At 62.3% G+C, this 22,853-nt stretch overlaps 1 protein-coding gene and 1 pseudogene across 1 annotated transcript in view; both read right to left on the bottom strand.

Annotated features, from left to right (window-relative positions):
- Window positions 1–2,054: 2,054 nt before the first annotated feature.
- On the bottom strand, window positions 2,055–7,816 carry LOC148108201 (uncharacterized; annotated as a pseudogene).
- Window positions 7,817–10,323: 2,507 nt separating this feature from the next.
- The window catches only part of SLC7A5 (solute carrier family 7 member 5), a 33,149-nt gene continuing 20,619 nt past the window's right edge, over window positions 10,324–22,853 (bottom strand). The window contains exons 3-10 of the mRNA XM_045772775.2: window positions 19,064–19,169; window positions 18,115–18,159; window positions 17,572–17,695; window positions 16,646–16,749; window positions 16,118–16,214; window positions 15,543–15,692; window positions 13,717–13,894; window positions 10,324–12,602 (exon numbers count right to left, since the gene is read on the bottom strand). Of these exons, the coding sequence (XP_045628731.1) occupies window positions 12,547–12,602; window positions 13,717–13,894; window positions 15,543–15,692; window positions 16,118–16,214; window positions 16,646–16,749; window positions 17,572–17,695; window positions 18,115–18,159; window positions 19,064–19,169 (860 nt within the window). The 3' untranslated portion in view covers window positions 10,324–12,546. The remainder of the gene's footprint in view (window positions 12,603–13,716; window positions 13,895–15,542; window positions 15,693–16,117; window positions 16,215–16,645; window positions 16,750–17,571; window positions 17,696–18,114; window positions 18,160–19,063; window positions 19,170–22,853) is intronic.

The raw sequence follows: 22,853 nt of genomic DNA, 5'->3' as shown, positions 1-22,853 counted from the left end.
GAAACACGGGACAGGCCACGTGAGCATGGGGCCACAGCCAGAGGGACACAGCCATGAGCCAGGGGGTGCAGAGTCACCCCAGCTGCCGGTGGCAGGAAGGACCACCCCGGAGCCCCCCGAGGGCATATGGTGGCCCTGCGGACACCTCGATCTCAGACCTCTGCCTCCAGAGCCTGAGTGAGGACATGTCTGTGGCTGAGCGCTACGTATGTGGCCCTTTGTTACAACAGGACACGGATACAGAGACCGATGGGGCCTCTACGCTTTCCCCAACGAGAGCAAACGCGGCATCTGACCTGGTCCTCTTGATGGGCCTGACCACATAGGACAACCCTGGACGCGGCTCCTGACAGGAACAGGCTCGCCTGTGGTCAAGGCTTTGTCAAGCTCCAGGGCCCCCGGAGGGCCGGCAGCGTTTGAGGGAACACGCCACCCCCTTGGCCTCCCTTTCCACGCAAAGGGTCTGTTTATAATGGGTTCACTGGGTGGCGTTTTCTAGCAGGTTACCCTCACCCACAGCTGTGGGGAGGGAGAGGCTGGACATCCGGAATCAAGATGAGTCCAAGTCCCAGTGCAGAGAGTTATTTACAAGCACGAGATCCTGAATGTTCTGTCACATCAAACATTGCGTATCTTCACATCTTCTCCGAGGGAGTCTACAAACACCTCGTCGTGGCTTAAGTCCAAACTCACAGCGCCAGCCGTGCCCCATCTCCTGAGGGTCCCTCGGCCCCGTCTGGGGAGGCCCGCCGGGCAGCCGGCCGAGCGCTGACTCATGCATCCACGGAAGGCTGTCCATGGAGAGCTGTCCACGGGAGGCCGCAGGGCGGGACGCTGACGGCTCAGCAGCCACGTTTCACTGGAGCCTGCAGAAAAGGAGCCATGGAGACGCAGCGTCTGACCGTCGGGAAAACGAGGGGGAAAGAGCCGGTGAATCCAAGCGGACGTCATTTCCGGTCAGCCTGTGGGGCCCACGGTGCCCGCACGAGCGTCTCTGCCGAGGGTCCCGGCCCCTCTCCTGCTGCAGTGCCTCCTTTCGTACCAGGGGGCGGCCGCCGCACGCCCGTCCGGGCGGGAAACGTCGAGTCCCCGATGCAGTCCCAGGCTTGAGCCATGTTGCTGTGGAGGCACTGGGACCGGAGAGTGTTCCGGAACTTGCCATCTGAACAGCACCCTACCCTACCTGGCCTACCCGGTGCACACATCTCCCAAAACTCCCAGCTGCGTCCAGCACTTGAATCTGCTCCGTAGCAGGTCGCCAGGTGCTGTGCTCCTCCCGCTCTTAAAGCCCCTGTAGCTCTGCCCTTACAGTCTCCCATGGGGTGACATATCCTCACCCCCGGGCCCCCCAGGGGTGGTTCAGGTCCAGCTCACCTGTCCACACTCCCCTTCTCTCTCAGAGGCCGCAAGGTAGGTAAACAGTTGGCAGAATAACAGCCCCCAAGATGTCTGTGTCCTAATCCCCGGAACCTGTGGATAAGTTACAGAGCGAAGGAGACGTTATGGGTGTGATTACATGCAGGACCCTGGGATGGGGAGACGGTCCTGGGCCATCCACGTGGGCCCAGTGTCAGCACAGGTCCTTGTAAGAGACAGGCAGGAAGTCACAGAGGAGCCGCTGGGTTTGCATTTGGAAGAGGGGCTATATGCCAAGGGAAGCAGGTGGTTTCTAGAAGCTGGGGGAGGCAAAGAAATGAATCCTACCCAGGGCTTCCAGAAGGAGCCAGCTCTGCGGATACCTGGCCGTTAGTCCTGCCAGCCCCGTGTCAGACGTCTGGTCTCCAGGTCTGCAAGAAGGTACATCTCTGTCCAAGCCGCCCGTTTTGTGGTCGTTTGTTTCGGTGGCCCTGGAAAAGTGGCCATATGAATACGATTCTGTGGAATGAGCAGATCTGCATCTCCTGCCACCCTCTTCTCTACTGTGTGTTGTGGAAGTGCAGTGCACGCTCTGTCCCCCGAATCCCGCCGCACGCCCAGCTGGGTGGGGTTCACAAGGTCACGGCCGGGGAGCCAGAGTCAGAACGCCCCCTGCTAACGGGAGCCGCCTCGGGAGCTCATAGCCCTCCTCCATGCCGGTACCGGGGTGAAGAGCAGCCCCCCCACCACGTCCACCTGTATCCGCAGAACGTGGCCTTATTTGGAAACAGGTCTTTGCAGATGTAACTAAGATACACTGAGGTCATGCTGGAGTCGGGTGGGCCGTAGAGCCAACGACTGGTGTCCTCCTAAGAACGGGGACATTTGAACAAAGACACAGAGGAGAGGCCTCGGGAAGACACAAGCAGAGATGGAGGGACATGGCCACCAGCCGAGGGACACCTGGAGCACCCAGGAGCTGGAAGAGGCAGGAAGGTCCCTTCCCTGGGGCCTCGGGGGGAGCCTGGCCCTGCAGAAGCCCCTGCCTCTAGGACAGCGAAGGGATAAATGTGTGTTGTTGAAGCCCCTCTCTGTGCTGATGCATTCCAGTGGCCCCAGGACCCTGACACCTGACCCCACTACCACCTGCTGTGCAGACTCACTGATCCTGCCCCAAGTTTCAGACTTTCTGGGAGTAGGATCGTGCAGCAGGCAGTTCTCCATAAAGGCTTCTCTCACGGGGTCTTGGGTTTGTGGCACACGACGTGGCCACGCAACCCTCACCAATGCTCATTGTCCCAACAACGCATGACCACAATGTCTCCTTTCTGGGATTCACGGTCTTGTGGGCAGTTTCCAGTTTGGGTCACTGGGACCGGAATGGCTGCAAACAGTCTCGCACACGCCCTGGGGTGCATGTGTACCCAGAAATGGGAGTGCTGAGTCACAGGTGCAAGCAAACACTGCCCAAACCTGTCCAGGAGGCTTGAACTCATTTACACGCCTTCGCAAAGCAAAGTATGAAAATGAGGGACGCTGCTAATACTGGACACCGCTCTTCCTCTTGGCCAAAAGCAAGGACAGAAAGCAGAGTGGGGGACGGCAGGGGTCAGGAAACACGGGGACCCAGGGGAGATTTATCCGAGTGGGGTTTCTGCTGCCTGCAGTGCGGATGTTGGGATCGGAGAGTTTAGGTTTGCTTAGAGGAGTTAATGATGCCTGCTGTGCCCTGGCCCACACGCCGTGCAGAAGGAATGTCGGGACGGCCGCAGAAGCAGGCTCTGTCCTCAGGTTCCCAGGGATGGTCCTGAGCTCCCCGTGTTTGGGGAGAGATGCAGACTTTCCTTTGGAGCCAAGGAGAGGAAGCCGGACTCCAGCTCCGGTGTCTGAGAGGCCAGGGTTCTTGGCACCCGTGCTGTGCCCTGGGGTGGCATAGGGCACCCCGTTTCATCAGCCCCCCGATTCCCTGGCTTCCTCAGGCTTCTCATGTGCACGGGGCACCAGTGCTCTCGCGAAGACAGAGAGCGGGCTATGGGGTGGGTCAGACCAACTCCCCCTTCTCCCGCGGTCGTGGCCCTGGTCCGCGTGGGCCCTCTTGTGTGGTTCGCAGGAGGCAGGCTCTGACACAGGGATGTGAGGTCAGGGCTTGCTGGGGTGGCCCTGCCGGGCAGAGGGAGACACTGAACTGCAGACGGTCATGGCAGAGGCCTCAGCCGACCCCACAGGAGCTCGGGGCTGGGACAGCGGCAGGAATCGTCCCGAATTGGGGCAGAGGGGCCTCGGAACATGTCCAGCCACCAGCAGACACCGGCTGCCTGCAGAGAGGCCAGCGGACCCTCCAGCCAAGGGCGAGTCTGGGAGGGCTCTGCTGAGCGCGGTCAGCCACCACCCGGGGACGGTGAGGCCCAGTCCTGACGGGACATCTGGGCTGCGCCAGGCGGCGCCCACTCCGGTAGCCCGAACAAAGCCGGGCGCTCCCAGGGGTGGTGGGGCTTTCACAGCCATGGTGAAGCTCCTACCTCCGCATCCTGGGCATGGCTCTTGTCCTGCTCGGAGCCACACCAGGAGCCCCGGCTTCAGGACCCTACAGCGACTCCCAGGGAAGCTGCGGGAGCTCAGCTGGTCTCCACTGTAACCGGAGTCCAGAGGGAGGGGTGCCTCTGCTGACCTCACCCCGCACCCCTCCCGCCCCTCTGGAACCTGCCCTGCGTGCCGGTCGGCCTCCTGCTCATGCTGCAGTCAGTCGTGTCCTGAGGAAGGCAGCCTTCCCCGGAGGCTGCTGCACTTCTCCCTCAGAGTTCTCACCAAACCACGCGCCCTCCGCTCCTGAAGCAGGGGCTGCGGGGTGGCCAATCTGTCACCGGCCTCAGGGTCCTGGAAGGGAAGGGGAGGAAGGATGAGGCATAGGCCACTTGTCTTAACCTTTACCGCCTAGGAGATCACGGTGGGGAAACCGAGCCTCGGAGAGGGGAGCCATGTGCTCGAAGTTGCCTATCTGGAGAGCCATGGGCCAGGACCCTCTCAGGTCCCGGGGGGACCACTCTTCTCTATTCTATAGCTTCCATCGAAGCATTTCCAGGAATCTCCAGTATCCAAAATGTTCTTACACGTGGGCACTGAAAAGAAGCCAAAGGGCAATTCACAACATAGTAATAAACCCGGAGGTGGAGAGAAGGCTCTGAGCCCAGGGAGTGGCTGCAGTGTAGGCGAGGAGGCGGGGAAGAGCGGCTCAGTGTGGAAACAGCACGTGCAAAGGCCCTGAGGTGTGTCCCAGGCACAGGACGTTCTAACAATGGAAGAAGGCCGTCATGGCCTGGAATGCCAGAGGGAGGGGAGGTGGTTCAACAACTTTTAGAAAAGTAGGCAGGTGGCCGATGTGCGAGGCCCTGGGAGCATTTCAGGAGTCGGATCTTTGTGTCAAAGGCAGTGGGCACGGCATTATGCACTTTACGGGTTTGCTCCTAGCCCCTTCCACGTGCTCCCTGAGGCAAGGAGAAAAGCAGGGAACAAACAGGGCTCAGGACAGAAACTGTGGCCTCCCTGCGGGCCTCCCACACCCCACATGGACCGAGAGTAACTCACCAGCTCCTCTGGGGACGGCGCCTAGCCTGAGAAGTCCAGCTGCTGGTCTTCCTGTCTTTGGGGAACGAGGATCCATGAAACCTGCAGCCTGAATGCCTCCGTCCTACATCATGGCTCCGGACCTGCCAATCTAGCAAATCCCATCCCCCAAAATCCAGGTCTGGCCCTAGAGGTCAGAGCTCCTCCTTTTGTAAGAGCTCATGGCGCAGCTCTGGATGTTTCTCGGGCCTGAAAGACCCCATGGGGTGGTTTGTGCAACCTCCCCCTTCCCTTCACAAGAGCAGCTGGGGTGGGGGGTAGCTCTTCTCCGTCCGGTCTTCCATAGGTGAGCGCACTTTCTAGTTCTTTCTCTCTGTGCCCTAGGACGTACCGGTCCTAGCCCCTGCTTAAGCGCATTCCGGTCACGTCATTAGTGGCCCCTGTGTGCTCTGTATCCTTCTGAATTGGCTGCCAGGACCCCGGAAGCCTGGGAAGAGAGCCGCGGAGGGGGCTGGAATTCTGCTGTCAATACACACCTGAAGACATTCTTAGCAGCTGCTCAAAAATACGCAATTAGCGAAAGCAGTGAGATCGTCGTGTTGGGTGGAGAGGCCGAAATCCCGGCAGGCGTTCACACTCTTACCAGACTGAGGGCCTCCCACGCTCATGCTCTCTCTCTCACTCTCTGCCCCCATTTCTCCATCTGTAAATGGTCTTGGGGCGGCCCTTGGACGTTCTGAGTTTGTGATTCTAACTCTTGGTAGCCTGGGGATGCGGCCAGTTCCCTGAGCCATCTGTGTCGTACGGCCAAGCATGTCAAATGGCAGTGAGTCGGCCCTGCGGAAGCAAGCCCGGTCGGGGCCGAGAGCCGCGCGGGGAAAAGGTGGAGGCGTCTGTCCAGGGTGACTGCCCGGGACAGCGAGGTGGGGTCTCTGGGTGTGGAGCCCTGAAGGTCATCCCAGGCGCAGCTCCACAGCCCTGTCCTGGGGCACCAGTACGGTCCCGAGAGATCCTGAGTGTCCCTCCCAAGGAGGCCTTGCCACGCTGGAAGCAGAGGTGCAGAAACAATGAGAGCGGGCTCGCCGATGTCTCAGATGCATCTGGTCCCTGAAGGGCTCCCAGAGCCTCCCCTGGAGGAGCCCAGCCTCAGAAGGCAGGAAAAGGGCTCAAGGCGGCCAGTGACCCCCAGGACCTGGGAAGGCCTGAATGCGGACCCTGTTTCCTGCCAGCCTGGGGGTCTGCCAACACAAGCGAATCCTTTGTCCCCACCCCGCCCTCCCTGCCCATTGCACTGAGGGCCCTGAGCCTCATGTCTAGCTCCTGATGAGCGAGGGGCTCACGGCGGGGGCTGGAGACGGAGGGATGCCAACGCCCCGTCCTCACATGCTGGGGGCGTATCCTGCAGGCTGCGGGACACATCCAGCACACACAGCAAGGTCGAGGCAGAGGCCAGGCAGCAACACGTCCGGTGTGCACTTAAGACCCTGCAGAAAGCGCACAACCCTTCACAGCACAATGAATTTGCACCACCCTGTGCACCACACAGAACAGTGCCAGCGTCCCAGAGAGCCTGCTGCTTTGTCAAAGCTCATTTAAAAAGTACTGTTTTCATGGATGGGTGAATCACCCACGTGATTCAAGACCTACAAGGAGCAAAAGGGCACAGGGCAAAAATCCCTTTTCCTGCCACATCCCCAGGACCTCCAGTTCCCTACCTGGAGGCTCCCGAGGTGGCTGATTCCCACAGACTCTCCCAGAGATCTTCCGCCCTCAGGGAAATGTCCTTGTGTACTCTTTCCACCTTTCCCTTCTTTTTAAAAAATATTTTATTTATTTAAGAGAGAGAGAGAACACGAGTGGGGTGGGGGAGGGGCAGAGGGAGAAGCAGACTTCTGCCGAGGAGGGAGCCCAATGGCGGACTCCATCCCAGGGCCCCTGGGATCACGAGAGCTGAAGGCAGATGCTTCGCCAACTGAGCCACCAGGAGCCCTGAGCGGGGAGGAAAGCAAGGCCAGGATCTGCATGTGTGGGGCCCCGTGAAGGGGGCTGGCAGTAGGGCCCAGTGGTAGGGGCTACAGGTGGCCGGGGTGGGGGCCACGCGTGCAGGTACAGACCACCACAGCCCCGTCCTCCTTCGGACACTGCAGAACCTCGGCGAGGCCTCCCGCCCTGGAGGACAGCCGGGGCTCACGAGCCCTCTCCCTTCGTGTTCTGGAAACAGCTCATTGCCAGGGACCCCCTTCCCTGACGACCAGAGGACACTCGCCGGCGACGAGGCCGGACACAGGTCCTCAAACTCCCTTGTGCCTCGGCAGTGACGGCCCCACCGGTCCACCGGGACAAAATGCTCCTTAACCACGCTGTGCTTTGGCCCCCGTTCCTCCCCAGACCAGACCCTGGCCCCCCTCAGGGCGAGCCAGCAGACAGCCCCCTGGTGGGGGGACACCCGCTCCGCCCGGGCCCCACCCGGTTGCCCTCCAGAAGAGAGACCCTGGCCTGTCCCCCAGGCGCTCACGGTCCCAACCGCGACAGGCCAGCCCTTCCAAATAAAGTCTCTCCTTAGTCCAGACATGGGTTTTATTTGACAAATCCCTCCCTGTGGGATCCGCCGCTGTCCGCAAGGGAGGAGCCGAGCCCAGAAATCAAACAGTAGCGGCTTCAATGGAAGAAGTCAGGACGCAGCCCCCACCCCCCAACTCGACTCCTTGAGCGTGAAGCTGCGCCCTCCGGGAAGGTTGGGCAAGCGCTCACGGACAGGACGAGAAGTCAGTGGCCTGGCTGTGTAACAGTCGGAGCCGCTCTCAGGACGAGGAGTGGCCCCGCTGACCTCGGGGTCAAGGGTCAAGGTCGTCCACACTGCTTTCCCAACCTCAAGCCAGGGGTTGTCTAAGGGCTTCATAAGGCGGCCTCCCCCAGGAGGGACAGGCGGGACCGGCTTGGAAGCGTGGGGACACCGGTGGGCAGGGACAGACCCACGCCTTGACTCTGGGCCCCGAGCCCACCTTTGAGGGGAGGAGGGGAAGAGGCTCCCCGGGGCCACATGCCGCTCTCCAGACAGCCTGCACGGAGGCTGCTAAGGGAGAGGGAACTTCTGAAGCTTTCCACGTCCTCTCTGCCCTGGACAGGATTCGCTCTCCAGGGGAACTGGTAGAGACTTGTCCTGTGAGCGATCCGCTGCCCGGGGCGTTGCGGGCGTGTGAGCTGTAAGCCTCTGACTTTAATCCCACGGTGGAGCTCCTCCTGGCAGCACGAAGTCACCCTCGGGCAGAGACAGAAGGATCTGGGTCTTGCCTGGACTGGACCCCAAGAAGTGCAGAGGGCAGCACTCAGCCTGCCTGGTGCGCAGGAATTTAAAACTTTCTGGCTGCGGGGTGGAGGGCGCCTGGGCCCCAACCCTACCTCTGGTGTGGGCAGCCTGTGTGCGTGTGCGGGGGAGAGGGAAGTGGGCTCAGGGCTTGGGGCCCCCCATCTCTGGAGGCTGTTCGGTGGGGGAGGGGGGCCAAGCATTCACGTACTCTGGAGGCCACAGAAAGGTCGTGTATTTGGGATTCTCAGAAAGGGTCTTGTCTGGGGGCACCTGGGGGGCTCAGTTGGTGAAGCGTCTGCCTTTGGCTCAGGTTATGATCCCAGGATCCTGGAATCGAGTCCCGCATCAGGCTCCCTGCTCAGCAGGGAGTCTGCTTCTCCCTCTCCCTCTGCCCCTCCCCCTGCTCTCTAATAAATAAATAGAACCTTTAAGAAAAAAAAAAAAAAGGTCTGGAGGCAGGCACACGCTCCCTCCCTGGGGTCCTCGTGACACCCCGAGGTTCTGGAGCTCTCACCTGGCCCGGAGATCACTGCACCCCCTCCCACTGGGCTCAGAATTCCCCTCCCCTTGCCTGACCCCACCCCCACAGCCTGCACTGCACCCCACACTCATAGTGGTTGTAGCTATTTCCACGGGCAAGGGTCCCCGTCTTGCTGCTGCTGGCCCAACACCCCCAACCCCCTCACCAGCAGTCCATACAAGCACCCGGTGAGTTTGGTGAGCCTGGAGGATTTCCTAGGAATTGGGGGACGGTGAGAAGTCTCCTGTAGCTGCCAGCCTCGCTCCTCACCTCCCTGGGGCTCCTCGGAATGTGAACTCGGCTGAGTGCTTGCAGGTTGTGGCGTGGACGTGCCTAGCACCCCCGCCTCTGTGGACCTCTTTCCCCGCTCCCTCCCTCCATCTCCCTTCTCCCTGCCTCCATGTCCCTCTCCCCACCCCTCACAGGAAGAGCAGGACCAGGGTCCCAGCTCTGGTTGGTCTAAGAAACTGGTTTGAGAACCGTCCTTTGAGGTCCTTTGAGGTGTCGAGACAATTTCATTGGCAACAGTGAAAGGACAGCCCGTCCCTGGGCCGGGGCCGGGGCCGCAGGGTTCCCACCTGCTCCCCTGGGAATGGATGTGGGATTTGTGTGTGCTCCTGGACGCATCATGAGCTGTGTGTGCGTTTAGTGGGGCTCCCTGGAGCAGACAGGGAGCAGCACGGTGCTTGGGTGGGAGTGTGGACCGCTGTGGGCACCTGGCCCCCAGGGGCAGGGTGCGAGGGCATGCAGTGAGGGCAGCAGGTTGGGACAGCCCTGCCCACGCAGCCCCTTCCCCCCTTGGCTTTGGGGCTCAGTATGCAGGGGTGCACACACGGAGTCGGGGTGCCCTGGTGTGCTCGGATGGCAGGCAGCCCTCCCTCACCAAGCCCGTCTCAGGAATGGAAACCCCTCCACCGAGCACCCAAACCTGCGGTCCCAAGGCTCAGGCCGTGGCTGCCCCACAAAGCCCTTCCCACCCTGGCAGATCCTTGTCCCACCCACCCGTCCTCTAGGCCCTGTTCACACACGAACGCTCAGGACACAGCATGCCGGAGTTCCGTTGAGTGTCGTCTGTGGGTCCGTGGAGGAGTGGTGTGGCCGTCAGCCCTGTCCCACTCTGGGGCTCGGACGAGATACTCAAGGATGCTGTGGAAATGAGGGACGGGGCTTGGCCCTCCCTCCTGACCGCAAGCTGGCATGAGCCTCCCCCTGCCCTCCTGCTGCTGGCCCCGGCAGCCGCCCCGGCCCGCGGCCCCGCTCTCTTCCATCTCAACTGCAACGCCCCCTCCGAGAGGCACATCCCAACTCCCACTCAGGCCCCTTGCCTCCTTCCTGGCCGGCACCACCCATCCTGAGATGGGGGCTGTGGCCACCGTGGCGGGCCTCCCACGCTGCCGGCCTCAAGGAGGCCACGCAGCGAACGAATGAGGTGGGCCAAGACACACACGATCAACCCCCCTTATGCAGACAACGCCCGGGATCATTCCTACACCCAGAATCCGGCGCTGAACAAAAGACACGGACAACCACCAGCAGTACTTAAGATTTTGATCGTGTTTCTTCAAAACCAACGAAAACCCCCCCCACACACAAACCCCAAACTCCCCACCCTGAACCAGCCACGTGCAACAGGTTAGCCACTGACGGGAAGAGAGAGAGACGTTAGGCCACACACGCCACTCCGCAGTAGGTGTCGCGGCCGGCTGACGTGGCCAGGACACACGGGGACGCCAGGACAGCGGAACACCGCGCAGCAGCAAGGGTGGTCGTCAACCCCGCAAATAAATACACATGGAGCCAACAGCATCCTTTAAATTAGTGACACGTCAGGACTGGGTAAAACAGCAGACCCACGCACAAAGGCTTGCTGGTAACGACAGGGTTTGCTTTAAAACAAAAAACACGAAGCCGGACAAACGCGCGTGCTCGGGACACGCGTCAGGAGAGCGGTCACAAAGAGCAGAGTCTCTGCCTTGCCCAGAACGCCACTGTGAAGCGCCACCCCGTGTCTGCGGGCAGGAGGGCCGACTCGGCACCGCCGTCTGAGGGCCCCCCAACCGAGCCGGGTTGGGGGCGCGGCTCCAGGAACGGCAGCTGGGACCGCTAACCCGCCTTCACAGCAGGCTTGAGAACAGCCTGTGACCCGCCTGCGTGAGAAGGAAACCCTGGCCCTCCCGGCCCCCCATCCCCGCAGGGGTGACGGTGCTTCGATTCCCCAGATCCGCCTGCAGGCTGCCAGGACCCCTCGGCTCCCCGCATCCCTCCCAGAGCCAGCGCTGTGCTCAGACACAAAGCAGGACGGATGGACAACGGGCAGACTTCTCGGCCTCCCGAGCTGCTTCCAGGTTGCTCTGGGTCCTGGAGCCCGGACGGATGGTAGCAGGCTGGCCACGCCAAGCTCACGCGGCCCTGCGGGGCTCCAGCCCGATGCCTGAGGGCTCAGCTGGACCTCCGCACTGGCCTCAGCTGCCACCCCTGGGAAAGCTCCACGGGCACCAAGACGAAAGCCCGAGGAGTCCGGACAGCCGCAGTGAGAGCAGCGGCCCCAGCGTCCCAGCAGTGGAGTCGGGCCTGGGAGGGCCATGCCCCTGGGGGGATGGCGGCTCCCCCCAGGAGCCCGAACCAGCTCTAGGCGGCTTGCTGGGGTCAGTTCTTCCGGCCCCGGAGAGGGTGGTCTTGAGGGACTACCGGGGGGAAGCCCTTCAGGACTCCCCACCATGGTGTCTGCCATTCTGACCTGGTTCGCTATAGATTTCAAATGTGAGTCTTTGCCTGGAAAAACTCTCGGTCAGTCCCAGTACCGGATATGGAACAGCTCAGAAGCCACGCGACCATAGCCCACACCCGAGTCCTCCTGCCGTCGGGCCTCCGCTCATGCGGGTGTCCAGGGCAGGGTGCGTGAAGCCAGAAGCCCGGACCCTGCGCTGATGTCCTGGGTGGCGCACATGGTCGGGAGCTTGGGGTCGTCAGCCGCTCGAGATCTCTGCTCGGGGACCCTGCCTGCGGTGGACACCAGCCGCGGGAACCCGCCTTCCGCCGAGCTGGGGGGGCCAGTGTCAGTCACTCTCTCCAGGCAGCTGTTCTGGAGACCTTCTCTTCTCTCTTCTGGGGGTCGGGGAGGGAACTACACTTGGGTCTTTAAGGCAAAGAGACCTAAGTCCCGAGATTAGTTTCACTAAAGTCACTGCATCTGTAACAACAACAAAAGAAAGCCAAGCACGTGGTCTGGCCGCCGTCCGTCTGTCAGTGCAACTCTGAGGTCCACACGGCGAGGTCCGAGTCTTGGTAGCTCGCTCGTGGGACTGGAGTGTTCGGCGCTTGGCATCCCTCCCTTCCTGGGAGCCTGTGCCGGGCTGGGCCCCACAACACGACCTGGTCCCTCGGAAGCACACCATGCTGTGGGGGGCAGAGGGCGAAAACCCGCCCCACTCCCCTCATTTCTTTAGAAAATCATCATCTTGGTGGCGTCAACTTGACCCAAAATTTAAATAAAAAAAAAAACCACAAATAAACAAAGGCTGAAAGGTGAAAGTCCCAACGCGGCGACCAGCCTGCGGTGGGTCAGGGGCCCGGCCTCTTCGCGGTGCTACACTCGTGGAGGTTAAGACAGACGTTCGCTTTCTGGGACTAAAGTCGTACCAGTTTTCACTGTGACCCCAGCCCCCTGACCCAGTGGAGGGACGGAGCGGGGCGCTCAGCTGAGCTGCCTGGATGACAGGACCGGAGTCGCTTTTCAAGGGGTGAGATGTTTCAACACCATCTTTGTTCATTTTCTTTCCGGCAGCTTCTCGGTGCTTCTTGCTTACGTCTCCTGGGGCACCACCTGCATGAGCTTCTGGCAGAGGACCGTGGTGGAAACTGTGGGCGGGGGGACAGCTTAGTCAGCTGAGGGCAGCGCCGGGCGGTGTGGGCTGCAGCTCACCCTGTCCCCTGTGGCCACACCTCCCAGAGCGGCAGGGGCGGCTACAAACCCAGGGCTCTTTCGGAAACCTCCCGATGCGTGTACACGCGCCCGGGGCCCACGGGCCTCCCTGCTGCTGGGAGCCAACCCGCATGTCACCCAGCTGGTGTGGCCGAGGAACGTGGCGGTAGGCAGGCATGGGCTCCAGCCCTCGGCCTGTGTCAGAGCCCGGGGTTCTCAAGAGCCCCGATGGGACGGAGGGTCCAGGCAGACGCCAGGACCGGCAGCTGGCACGCCGTCCTCAGGATGACCACGGCTCGCCTGCAGTCCTGCAGAGACGCTGGAGCAGGTGGGCATGCACCAGGGGCCCAACCAACACCTGGCACCCATGGACCCTGCAAGCACTCATCGTGGGTGCTAATCTCAGGATAGAGGGGGTCCTGCTTCAGGCCCCTGGGCGGCGTCTTCTGAAAAATGACTGACAGGGAGCCTGTGGGCTGGGCTGGAAGGAAAGCTTCCCCCAAATGACCGAGAGGCGCCAGTGAGAACGCAGGACGGCCACCTGGCACGCGGTGCTTGGGGTGCAGGCCCACGGATGCCCTGACTTTTCTAGAATCCTGCCACATTCGGCGTGATTTCAGTCATGGGACCTAAGCTTGGCTTGTGAATGGAGCCCAGGACGGCAATCCTGGGATCCTGCCTTGTCCTTCTCTGCCTTTCTAGGTCAGCCGGCTGTGTTTAAGCTGGTGACAGACGGTGGGATTTCATTACTTGGCAAAAGCAGCCTGCTTCTCTGGAATCCCTTGTTCTGAGATTAGCTGGTGCCAAGCTGAGCGTCTTATCCCTGAAATAAGTGTCCACATGTTACTGCCCAACACGCCACAGCGCCCCGAACCTTGGTCAGCACTGTAAATGCCTCACTGCCGGCCCCTTCACCGGGGCCTCGCACACTGTCACTGCCCCTGGCTGACCCTGGGACCTGGGACAGGGGGCGCTCAGCTGTTCCCGGATGAGGGGTTAGACCAGAACTGCAGACGGCCGCGGCCCCGGGCTGAGGACAAAGGTACTCACAGATGCTGTGAAGGAGCCACTTGGGCTTGTTTTTCCACCAGACCCCAAGGAAGTAGACAGGCAGGCCACTAAGGATGATGGTGAAGCCAATGCCACACTCCACGGGGGTCTTCCAGAAGGACACGGCAATCAGGAAGAGGCAGGCCAGGATGAAGAACACGGGGAGGGCCAGGTTCACCTGGGGATGGGGATGGGGAAGTAGCTGAGGCCCGCAGCCTGTCCTCCATCACTCCCGTCCCACACCTCCCACCACCTGCTGTCCTGAGTCCCATCCACCCTGCTGAATGCACCCCATCCCGTGTCCTTGCTGGGGGCATCTTTTCCCTTGGGACCCCCGTCTCGGGCACCCCCTGCACCCCCACTCCAAGCCACTCCTGTGTCCCGGCCGAGCTATGGACGGCTCTGACCTCCGGGGCCTGTTCTAGCCTTTGCCAGCTCCAGCCTGCGTGGTTTTCTGAGTCGGCCTCACACGAGGCAGCCAGGCTCCTGACCACGGAGACCTCTACCCGCCCTCAGCATGGGGGGCCGGGCAGTAACCACTCCAAGCACAGAGAGTGCTGATGGGCAGATGGAAACAAGCAGGTTGGTCCCTTGACCCTTCCCAAGGTCAGGGAAGGTCAGCCTCCTGGTTCCATCACAGGGTGGAGACCTGGGCCCAGCACCCGACACAGTCACCCAAAGGAGGGGCCCCGCGCTTCTGGGAAGACCGTGGCCACCCACTAAACACACAGCAGCACCCGCCTTCTCAGAGAGCCCTTTGTGGACAGGCGGGGCTGCGGTCTGCAGCCCCCCCCCTCCCGCCCCCCGGCACGCGGCCCACCCACAGAGTTCAAGGCAGAGCTGCAGACACGCCCACAGACCGGCTGGCGGCTCCCGGGACGCTCGTCCCGCTTCTGCTTCTCTGTGCCTTCCGCCGGGCAGCCTCATCCACACTGGGGCTCGGCCGTCTGTCTGCACACCGGCAGACCCCGGGGGGTAACGGACGAGTCAGGGTCCCACCAGCTCAGTCCACATGGCACGCCCCGCCTGCCCCACTGTGACAGTGCCAGTCACAGCCCTGGCTGATGTGGGGACGGCGCCCCCCACAAGCGAGAGCTGAGATGATCCCGGGCACTGAGGTTGCCTTGGTCCCCCCAGAGCCTCTCCTGGACCCCGCTGGCCTCTGCAAGACTGCTGGGTGGGGAGCAGGGAGGAGGCTGGTGGACAGGTGCCCATCGTGAGGACCACATGCCAGCAGGTGCTGGACAAGGGACAGGGCCGTGGCTGACGTGCTCACGGGGCCTTTGCTGCACCCCTTCTTGGAGAGACGGTGTCACTCCGGGAAGCTGTACCCCAGGACTGAGCTGACAAGGGCCAGCACCCTGGTTTCTCCTGGGCAGGCCGAGGCTAGGGCGGGCGCTGTGGGCACCTCCACCTGCACCCCAGCTGGTCTCCCCTCCTGCCCTGGCACCTGCCCCTGCCCCGCAGTGCTCATCACCCCCCACCTGGCACGCGGGTTCCGTAGTTACTGCTTCTGCCCTCCTTAGAAGAGAGGCTCTAGGGGACTTAGGGGTCTAATTTGTCCTCTGATGAACCCCAGCACCTGGAGTCACGTGGTCGGCACTTAAGAGGTTCCCGATAACAGTCATCCTGTGAAACAGCTACCTCTTTGCGTCTCTCGGAAGCACGTCCACACAGACCTGCTCCAGCCTCGCCAGAATGTTCTGGAGAAGGTGCCCTAACCGCCGGCCGGTGCAGGGAAGACGGAGGGACAGCGGCTCGCCCAGCCACACGCTAAAGGGCACAGGACTGAGTGGCTGTGCCGGGCCGACCGGCCGGCCGCTTACCTTGATGGGCCGCTCCAGCTCGGGCTTCCGGTACCGGAGCCACAGCATGCCGGCGATGGCCAGGGCCACGCAGAGCCAGTTGAAGAAGCTGAAGAAGTTGATGACGGAGAAGATGTCTGTAGAGAAGGCGTACAGCAGGGTCATGACGCACTGTGAGCAGAGAAACGCGATCTCGTGACGAAACGCCCGCAGAGCTCCCGGAGCGGCCCGCGCCCAGCCGCCCCTGGACAGCGCTCGCTTCGCACCCTTCCACGCTTCCCAGGTCTTCTGTTTCACAACCGCTACACGCAGCTTTTGGAATTAAAAACTTAAAAAAAAATATCTCTGAAGCGCAACGTGAAGACCCACTCATGCCAATGACTCATGTCTCAGTGTCGCCTCGAGTCTGCAGCCAGCGGACAGCAGGCAGAGCCGGGACAGGCTTCGTGCGGACAGAACGCGCAGCCTCCCTCCCCTGGCCTCCGGCTGGGAAGCTCCCAAGACGGGCCCCGAGGGACACGCCAGTCTCCCCCTTCAGCCCGCGTGCCATCGCCCCGGGGACGGAGTGCAGGACGCTGGACGGCACTGCCGCTTACCGTAAAGACGAGGGACGGCATGGGTGTCAGGAGCTGTGGGTGGATCATGGAGAGGATGGAGGGCAGGTGGCCCTCCCTGGCCCCCACGAAGAACAGCCTGCGGGGAGAGCAGTGGCCATTCAGCCTCCTCCCCACGCGCCCCCAGGCAGGGCAGGGAGCGCAGAAGGCACATGCCCCTGGGGCTGGGCTCCCTGCCTGGGCTTCTCGGCATCCCTCAGGGGCTCAGCTGGCAAGGGAAAGACTCGACCTTCCTCACCTCCTGTCCCCCTGGGCCTCCAGTGCCCTGGGCAGGGTTTCGAAATGAACCCGTGAGAGTCCAGAAGGACACAGTTGTGTCACCTCCGAGCAGAGGACCGGGGGACAGAGTAGAGTTCACGGTTCCCCTACTTCCGTTTTACTCAAACAGGACAAAACATAACCTCAAGCACACATTAGAAGGCGGTGTGCCACGGCCTCCCCCACGCCAGCGGCATCTCCTGCCTCTCCCCAGAGCCCAGCAGACGCAAGGGTGTTTGGGTGGGGGCTCACCGAGAGGACGTGAAGAGGGACCCATTGACGGAGCCAAAGCAGGACAGGCCCACGAAGACGGGGATGATCCAGGACATGACGCCCAGGTGATAGGTTCCGAAGTCCTACAGAGACAGTGAGCGTGAGCCTCTCGGCCCCCAGGCACCCAGCACGGGACTCCAACTTCTCCACCCGGACAACAGGCCGTCCTCACAGCCTGACCCCAGCACACTTCTGCCTGCACGGCTTCCCGCATGCCCATCGTGAGACGTCTGCAGTTGGAGTGACCCCGTGGGGTCTGCACTTTGGGGGGCAGCCCCAGGGACAGGACCCGGTTCAGCACGGGGCCCTGCGCCTCACTCCCCATCCACACCCGCAGGCACTTGTACCCCGCAGGACGCCAGGGTGGCCCTGTGCACAGCCTCCCTCCATCAGCACATCCGCTCAAGGGAAGGGGAGCACGGCTGTCTCTGGCTGGGCCCCCAGTGGCCCCCCCCCGCCCCCCGCGTGGAGCTGGGTGTTTACTCAGAAGGTGGAGTGGGCGGGTGTCGCAAGAGCTGAGGCCCTGGCTCTGGGGCTTGGTCTGGGGGTTGACAAGGCACTCAGCCGGCCGCCTCTGCGGGGTCCGGAGAGGCCGCGTTGCTCCGCTGAACCCAGGGCCCACAAGTGCAGCGTGCATCCGGGCTGCGGGTGGGGGAAGGCCACCTCCCTGCGCTCGGCTTGCCTGGGACTCACCGTACCCCCAGCCCCACACTCGGCTTTACAAGTCACACAGACCGGCCTGGGGGAGGTTGGGCGACGGGGCTCCCGAGACCCCGGGTTAAGAGCCAGGGCCCTACTCTTTCGGGGGGGTGGCGAAGCACAGCTCCACCGCTCCACGGAGGATGTGGTTCACGGAGGAGGGGCCTGGTGTGCCCGGCCTCGCAGGCTCTGAGGCGGTGTCTTACCACGGCCACAGCCTCGGACGTCAGCATCTGCTCCGTGGACAGTGTGGTGAAGTAGGCCAGGTTTGTCAGCACATACACCAGGGTGACGATGGGGAGGGAGATGATGATGGCCAGGGGCAGGTTTCTGGAAGGAGTGGGAGGGGGGCGTCACCCAAGGGCAGCCCAGCACAGGGCCAGACTGGACGGTGGGGAGCTGGTGTCCCCTCCAACACAGGGGGGCCGGGTCCTGAGCCTCACTGCGCGGGGAAAGTGGCCACCAGCACGGGCAAGGGGCTGGAAGCTGGCAGGTGGGCGGCTGCGTGAACCTGGGCCAGCGACTCAGGCCCTCCAGCCTCGGGCCCCGGGCCTCCAGGGAGCCTTGTTCCAGGCCACACGGACACCATGCAGATAGTGAGGAGGGGCCAGAAGCCAGCACCCCGCCCCAGCACCCCTCCGGTGAGGCCCTGCTCTCGTCCGAGGCCGGGCCCGTGGCTGCCTCTGAGACAGGACCAGGCTTCCTCCTCCTCTCACGTTAAAATAGCACAAGTCTGTTCATACTCATACCTGTAGGGGTTGATCATCTCCTCTGTGACAAAATTCAAGTAATTCCTAGAATTGAGAGAGCAGAATTTCATAATACATTCCTCCCACAATTATTAGGGAAAACAACTCAGACCCCCCGGGAGCCCCTCCTGGCTGTTCTGGGCCTGCAGACTGGGGCTCCCCCCACACCTGCAGGGGTCCCCTTGGTGAGCAGCTGGGGGCCCCGTGTCCTGAGGGGAATCAGTGCTGCCCACCCCCACGTGGCCTGTCCTCTGATGCATTCTGACCCCCGGGCAGCCAGCACGGTCTCTGAGGCAGAGGCACAGCCCGGCCCAAGGGGGGCACCCTGTGCACCTCCCCCACACGCAGACCCGCTCCACGTGCAGCTCTTCGTGTCCACACCGAGCACTCGAGGGCAGACTCAGAGGCCACGTGGGGAAGAGAGCCGAAGGGCAGCCCTCACGGCTTCCGTGTGCACGTGGAAGGCGCTGATGCACTAAGCGTGTTCCAAGGCACCCCGTCTGCTGCCCGACCCTCTCCTGCATCTTCCCTGCCTGCCGGCCTGCCCGCCTCCAGCAGCTACTCCTAGGGCTTGGGACAGCCTGGCCCGAGAGCAGGGGCCGCTGCTGGGGACCCAGGGGACGGAAGGTGTCGGCCAGGGCCGCAGGCAGGTACCTCGCTCCTGGTGGGGAGAGAACCACCAAGCCCAGCACCTTGAGCCTAAATGCTTCACGTCCATCAGCAAAGGTCTGTCCACAGGAAGCAGGCTCGCTGTGAGCAGTGCCCAGGGCTGCACTGGCGCACCCCTGTGCTTTTCTGGGATGCGTGGGGCTAGCAGCAGCTCGACGGCCTTGCCTGCATGCCCCAGAGCTGCCCACGGACGGCCAAGAGACCCGGACCGCTCGACATGTGAGGGCCCACACAGCCTGTGTGTCCCAAAGCCCAGAGGCCCTGACATTCTAGAACCTACCATCCTCCATAGGCAAAGAGGCCGCTGTACAACGCCAGCACAATGTTCCCCACGTCCAGCTTGGTGCCCTCGAACGAGAACTTAGGATCCAGATTGGACACGTCACCTGGAAAAGGCCAAACAGACAGAAAGGAATGCCGGATTAGAGAGCACTGCAAAGAGGTCACACCACAACTTCTGGAATGTTCCTGGAGCAAAACAGTCACAAACAAAAACGCTGGGCTGAAGGCTTTCCACTGCAACAAATTAAACGCACCTGCTGAGCCACCTCGCCCGTGTTCCCACAGTTACCCTGGGGCCAGGAGCGAGCAGGCACAGCTGACCTGGGGGACATGGTCCCCAAGACACCCTAGCCCACCCGCGAGGGGGAGGAGCTCTGCAGACCCTCGGTCACTCTAAGTGCCAGGCGGCTATGCACGCGCTGAGGGACATGTGCATCCACCTGCGGCTCACTCGGGTCAGGAGGAGGGGCTGGTCAGGCCCGGTCACCTCAGAGGACACCCCCTGCACCCGTGACACGAGCCCCAGGTCGGGGCACCCAGGCTTGAGTCTTGGCTCCCCCTTACGTGCTGGGAGAATCTCGAGCTGCTGACCTTAAACCCAGGCTCCTCGCTCGTGGGACAGAGTTCAGAGCATGACCTGTCAGCAAGTGTCAGCAGGAAACTTCTCAAAAACAACTCAGATCTGTCCCTGGAACCCAGTAGCGCCCGAGAGACCGCGGCGGCATGAAGTGACGGGGCCGTGCAGCGCGAGCACCTCCCAGAAAGCCGTCCCTGGGGGCATCTCGGCCTGGGTCCTCCGCCTGGACAGACAACAGCAGGGACAGGCAGAGCTCCGTCCACCTCTCTGCTGACCGTTTCCACCGGGAGCGGCCCAGGGGGCCCTGGCGTGTGGTCACACCACCCCAGTGTTTATCCCCCATCCTCTTGGGACACGTGTCATGGGTTTTAGGGCCCACTGTGATCCAGGAAGGTCTTGTCTCAATCCTTGCCTCAAATACATCCGTGAAGACCCTCTCCACATAAGGGCACAGTCCAGGTCCCAGGGGACACAGGTTTAGGGCTGCCCAGCTCTGGGGACGGCTATAGGGGGACATGGGACAGGGCTGGGCACTCAGCCCACCTGCAGCGGCCGCCTGCCAGGCACACACAGCTGGAGGACGGGCAGCACTCTTGGTCGGGTGTGGACCGCCCGTTAGTTTGGAGACCATCTCTAACGGAGTCCTTGTGCTCTCCATGGGAAGGCCTGGGTGGTACCCAGCTGAGAAGCCACTGGTCCAGGCACCGCGAGGCAAGGCAGGGATGGGACCCCGACCCACAGCCGGTGGGTCTGCAGGCGCCCCTGGGAGCCCAAGGTACAGGGGTGATGGCCTCAGTCATGGCAGAAACAGGACACTATGACAGCAGGTGAGGGGTTCGCCAAGGGGACCGCAGAAGGGAGCTCCCGGCACACCTTGTCATCTCGCCACCAGAAGCCTACACTTCCAAAGCAGCTCAGGTCTGTGCCGTGTTCTGGACTCCGCTCACGAGCTTGTTTGTCCTGACCCCACAGGGGTGCTGAGGCCTGCGATCTCAAACCCCAGCCGGGACGTGGACGTGGCCACGGTCTCGTGATAGATAAACAGGCCCCGGGGTGGCCGGCACCTCACCCAGCCCACTGCCCCCGCATGTGACCTGTCTCGGAGGCCCAGGTCCTAGGACTGCCTGGTCACAGAGTGGTCAGCAGGCTGGGTGGACAGGGGCCATGTAGAGAGTGGGCTCAGGACAGCACCCCCTTCATCCAACAGCACCCCAGAGAGCTGCCAGACCCGCCCCCCCCCCCCGCTCCCTCCTGGCGGGTCCCCCAGAGAAATGGTCTGCAGAGCTCCACCACCTCCCACGGCCCTGTCCACGTGCTTCTGCTGCCCAGCAGCTGGGGACATGGAGGCTCGGGCCACCTGTCCGGGGGTGGGGAACTGCCAGCTCGCAGTGGGATCCAGGATCACGACTGAGGACTCACCTCTGGGGACCATGTGCGCGAGTCCACACCGCCCTACCCTTCCCAGAAGCCCCAGCTGCTCCTAAGAGTCTGGGGGAGCCCGCTGAGGCCGCTCTCACTCCCCCAGACCTCCCGAGGACTGCAGGTCCCCATGGCCACTTCTGGAGCATGGAAGGCTTTCCACACAAAGGCTCCTCTCACGGAATGCAGGCGTGTCAGGAAACTGTAACGTTCTCGTGAGTCTGCCCCATCTTCCGACTACAGCCACTTCCATGTATCTTGCTGATCATTCAAATTAAAATTTTTTCACATCGGCTGTGTACAGATTTGGGTGCAGTGGTTCAAACTGGCTCCCCCCTGAATTAGTGACCCTGTGTGCACGTGTGTGATGGAGACATTCCATGCAGAGGTCACTTTAGGGGCCAGCACCCAACCTGGTGCAGGAAAGGGGAGATGTGGGTGCTCAGGACTCCCGGCTACTACGGATGACGTGCGGCGACGGGGAGAAAAGTCAGGGTGCGACACGCAGCCTGCAGTTTCCAGGGAAGAACAGGTGCTTTCAGCCCCGCGCAACCTCCCGTCTTCCTTAGGCACCTCTCAAGGTGGCCACCAGTCCCGAGCTGGGACACGTACACGCAGTCGTCTCCTAAGACGGTCACGCGGGGGTTGGAATTCCTGACGTACAACAGTATTTTCTGGGACTTACAGCCTGGTTTTGCAGGGTCTGAAACTCCAGGAAAACACTGCTGTTCTGACCAAACACAGATGAAAGGATCTCCCTGAGGCCTCGGCCAGGCCAGGCCCCTCCGGAGCCCACAAAGGTTTCTATTCCTAGGACAAGTGTGGCTGGGCCATCTGCTGGGACCTCCCTTGGCCATCTGAGACCTCACTCCCTGCCTGCAAAGTGCCCAGAGTCCCTCGGAGGAGAGCAGACGTCCAGACTCCACAGGACCGCGCCCCCAGACCCCGCAGCGCCCCCAGACCCCGCAGCGCCGAGTGTGGCTGGCAGCCCTCCTGCTTCTCTCCTGGTCTGTGTGTGGGGGGGAGGGTGGGGGGGGGAGAAGGCAAAGCTCTGCTGAGGATTTGGCTGCTGCTTCTGGCTGCCAGTCAACCCTCTGCTGAGTTCCTCTGGGCTATCGCCCACCCCATCCGCTCCCCTAGACACAGAGTGCCCCACTGCACACCAGGGACAGAGGGAGGGGTCTCACAGTGACCTGTCCTGAGTGGGCGGCGTGCATGCGCCCCCGGCAGGGCTCCTGCTTTGTTCAGACTCAAACTGTGCTGGACGTCGGCCTAGAAGGGAAACCCCGTAACTTCTCTAGGCTCCTGACCAAATGCCGGTCAAGCATGCTGCCCCTCCTTCTCGATGGGCACCAAGGAGCAGGCACTGGGCCTGGGAGACCGCTCAGGGACAGCGGCTGTGCCTGCCCTCGCTGTCCTGGGGTCCTGCTGGGGCTGGAGCCGTAACAGCAGGTGGTCTTCAGGGAGGTCTGGAGAGCGGCAGGAGGGCCGCCTGGCCGGCTCCAGGCCAGCTCCAGCCAGAAGCGGGTGAGGTGGCCACACCTCCGTGTCACGATACGCGTTAGCAGTTGGGCTGTGCCCAGTGGCCATGGCGGTGGTGAGCAGGGGTGGGGCGCAGAAGAGAAGGGAGCCCTCCCGGGAGGAGGCCAGATTCTAGACTCCACGTGTGGTCTCAACCACCCACCTGCCCTCTGCAGCCGGGGGACCCACGGTGCTTTCTGAGAACACGTAGGCTTGTCAGGGCCGGGGTGCGGGCTGTCTGGTGCGTGGAGGCAGACGGTCCCGCGCAACA

This window comes from Ursus americanus, chromosome 21 (assembly GCF_024610735.1).
Source record: "Ursus americanus isolate L20-20 chromosome 21, mUrsAme1.1.p, whole genome shotgun sequence".
In the NCBI taxonomy this organism is placed as follows: domain Eukaryota; kingdom Metazoa; phylum Chordata; class Mammalia; order Carnivora; family Ursidae; genus Ursus; species Ursus americanus.
This window is presented reverse-complemented; position numbering and strand designations above follow the sequence as displayed.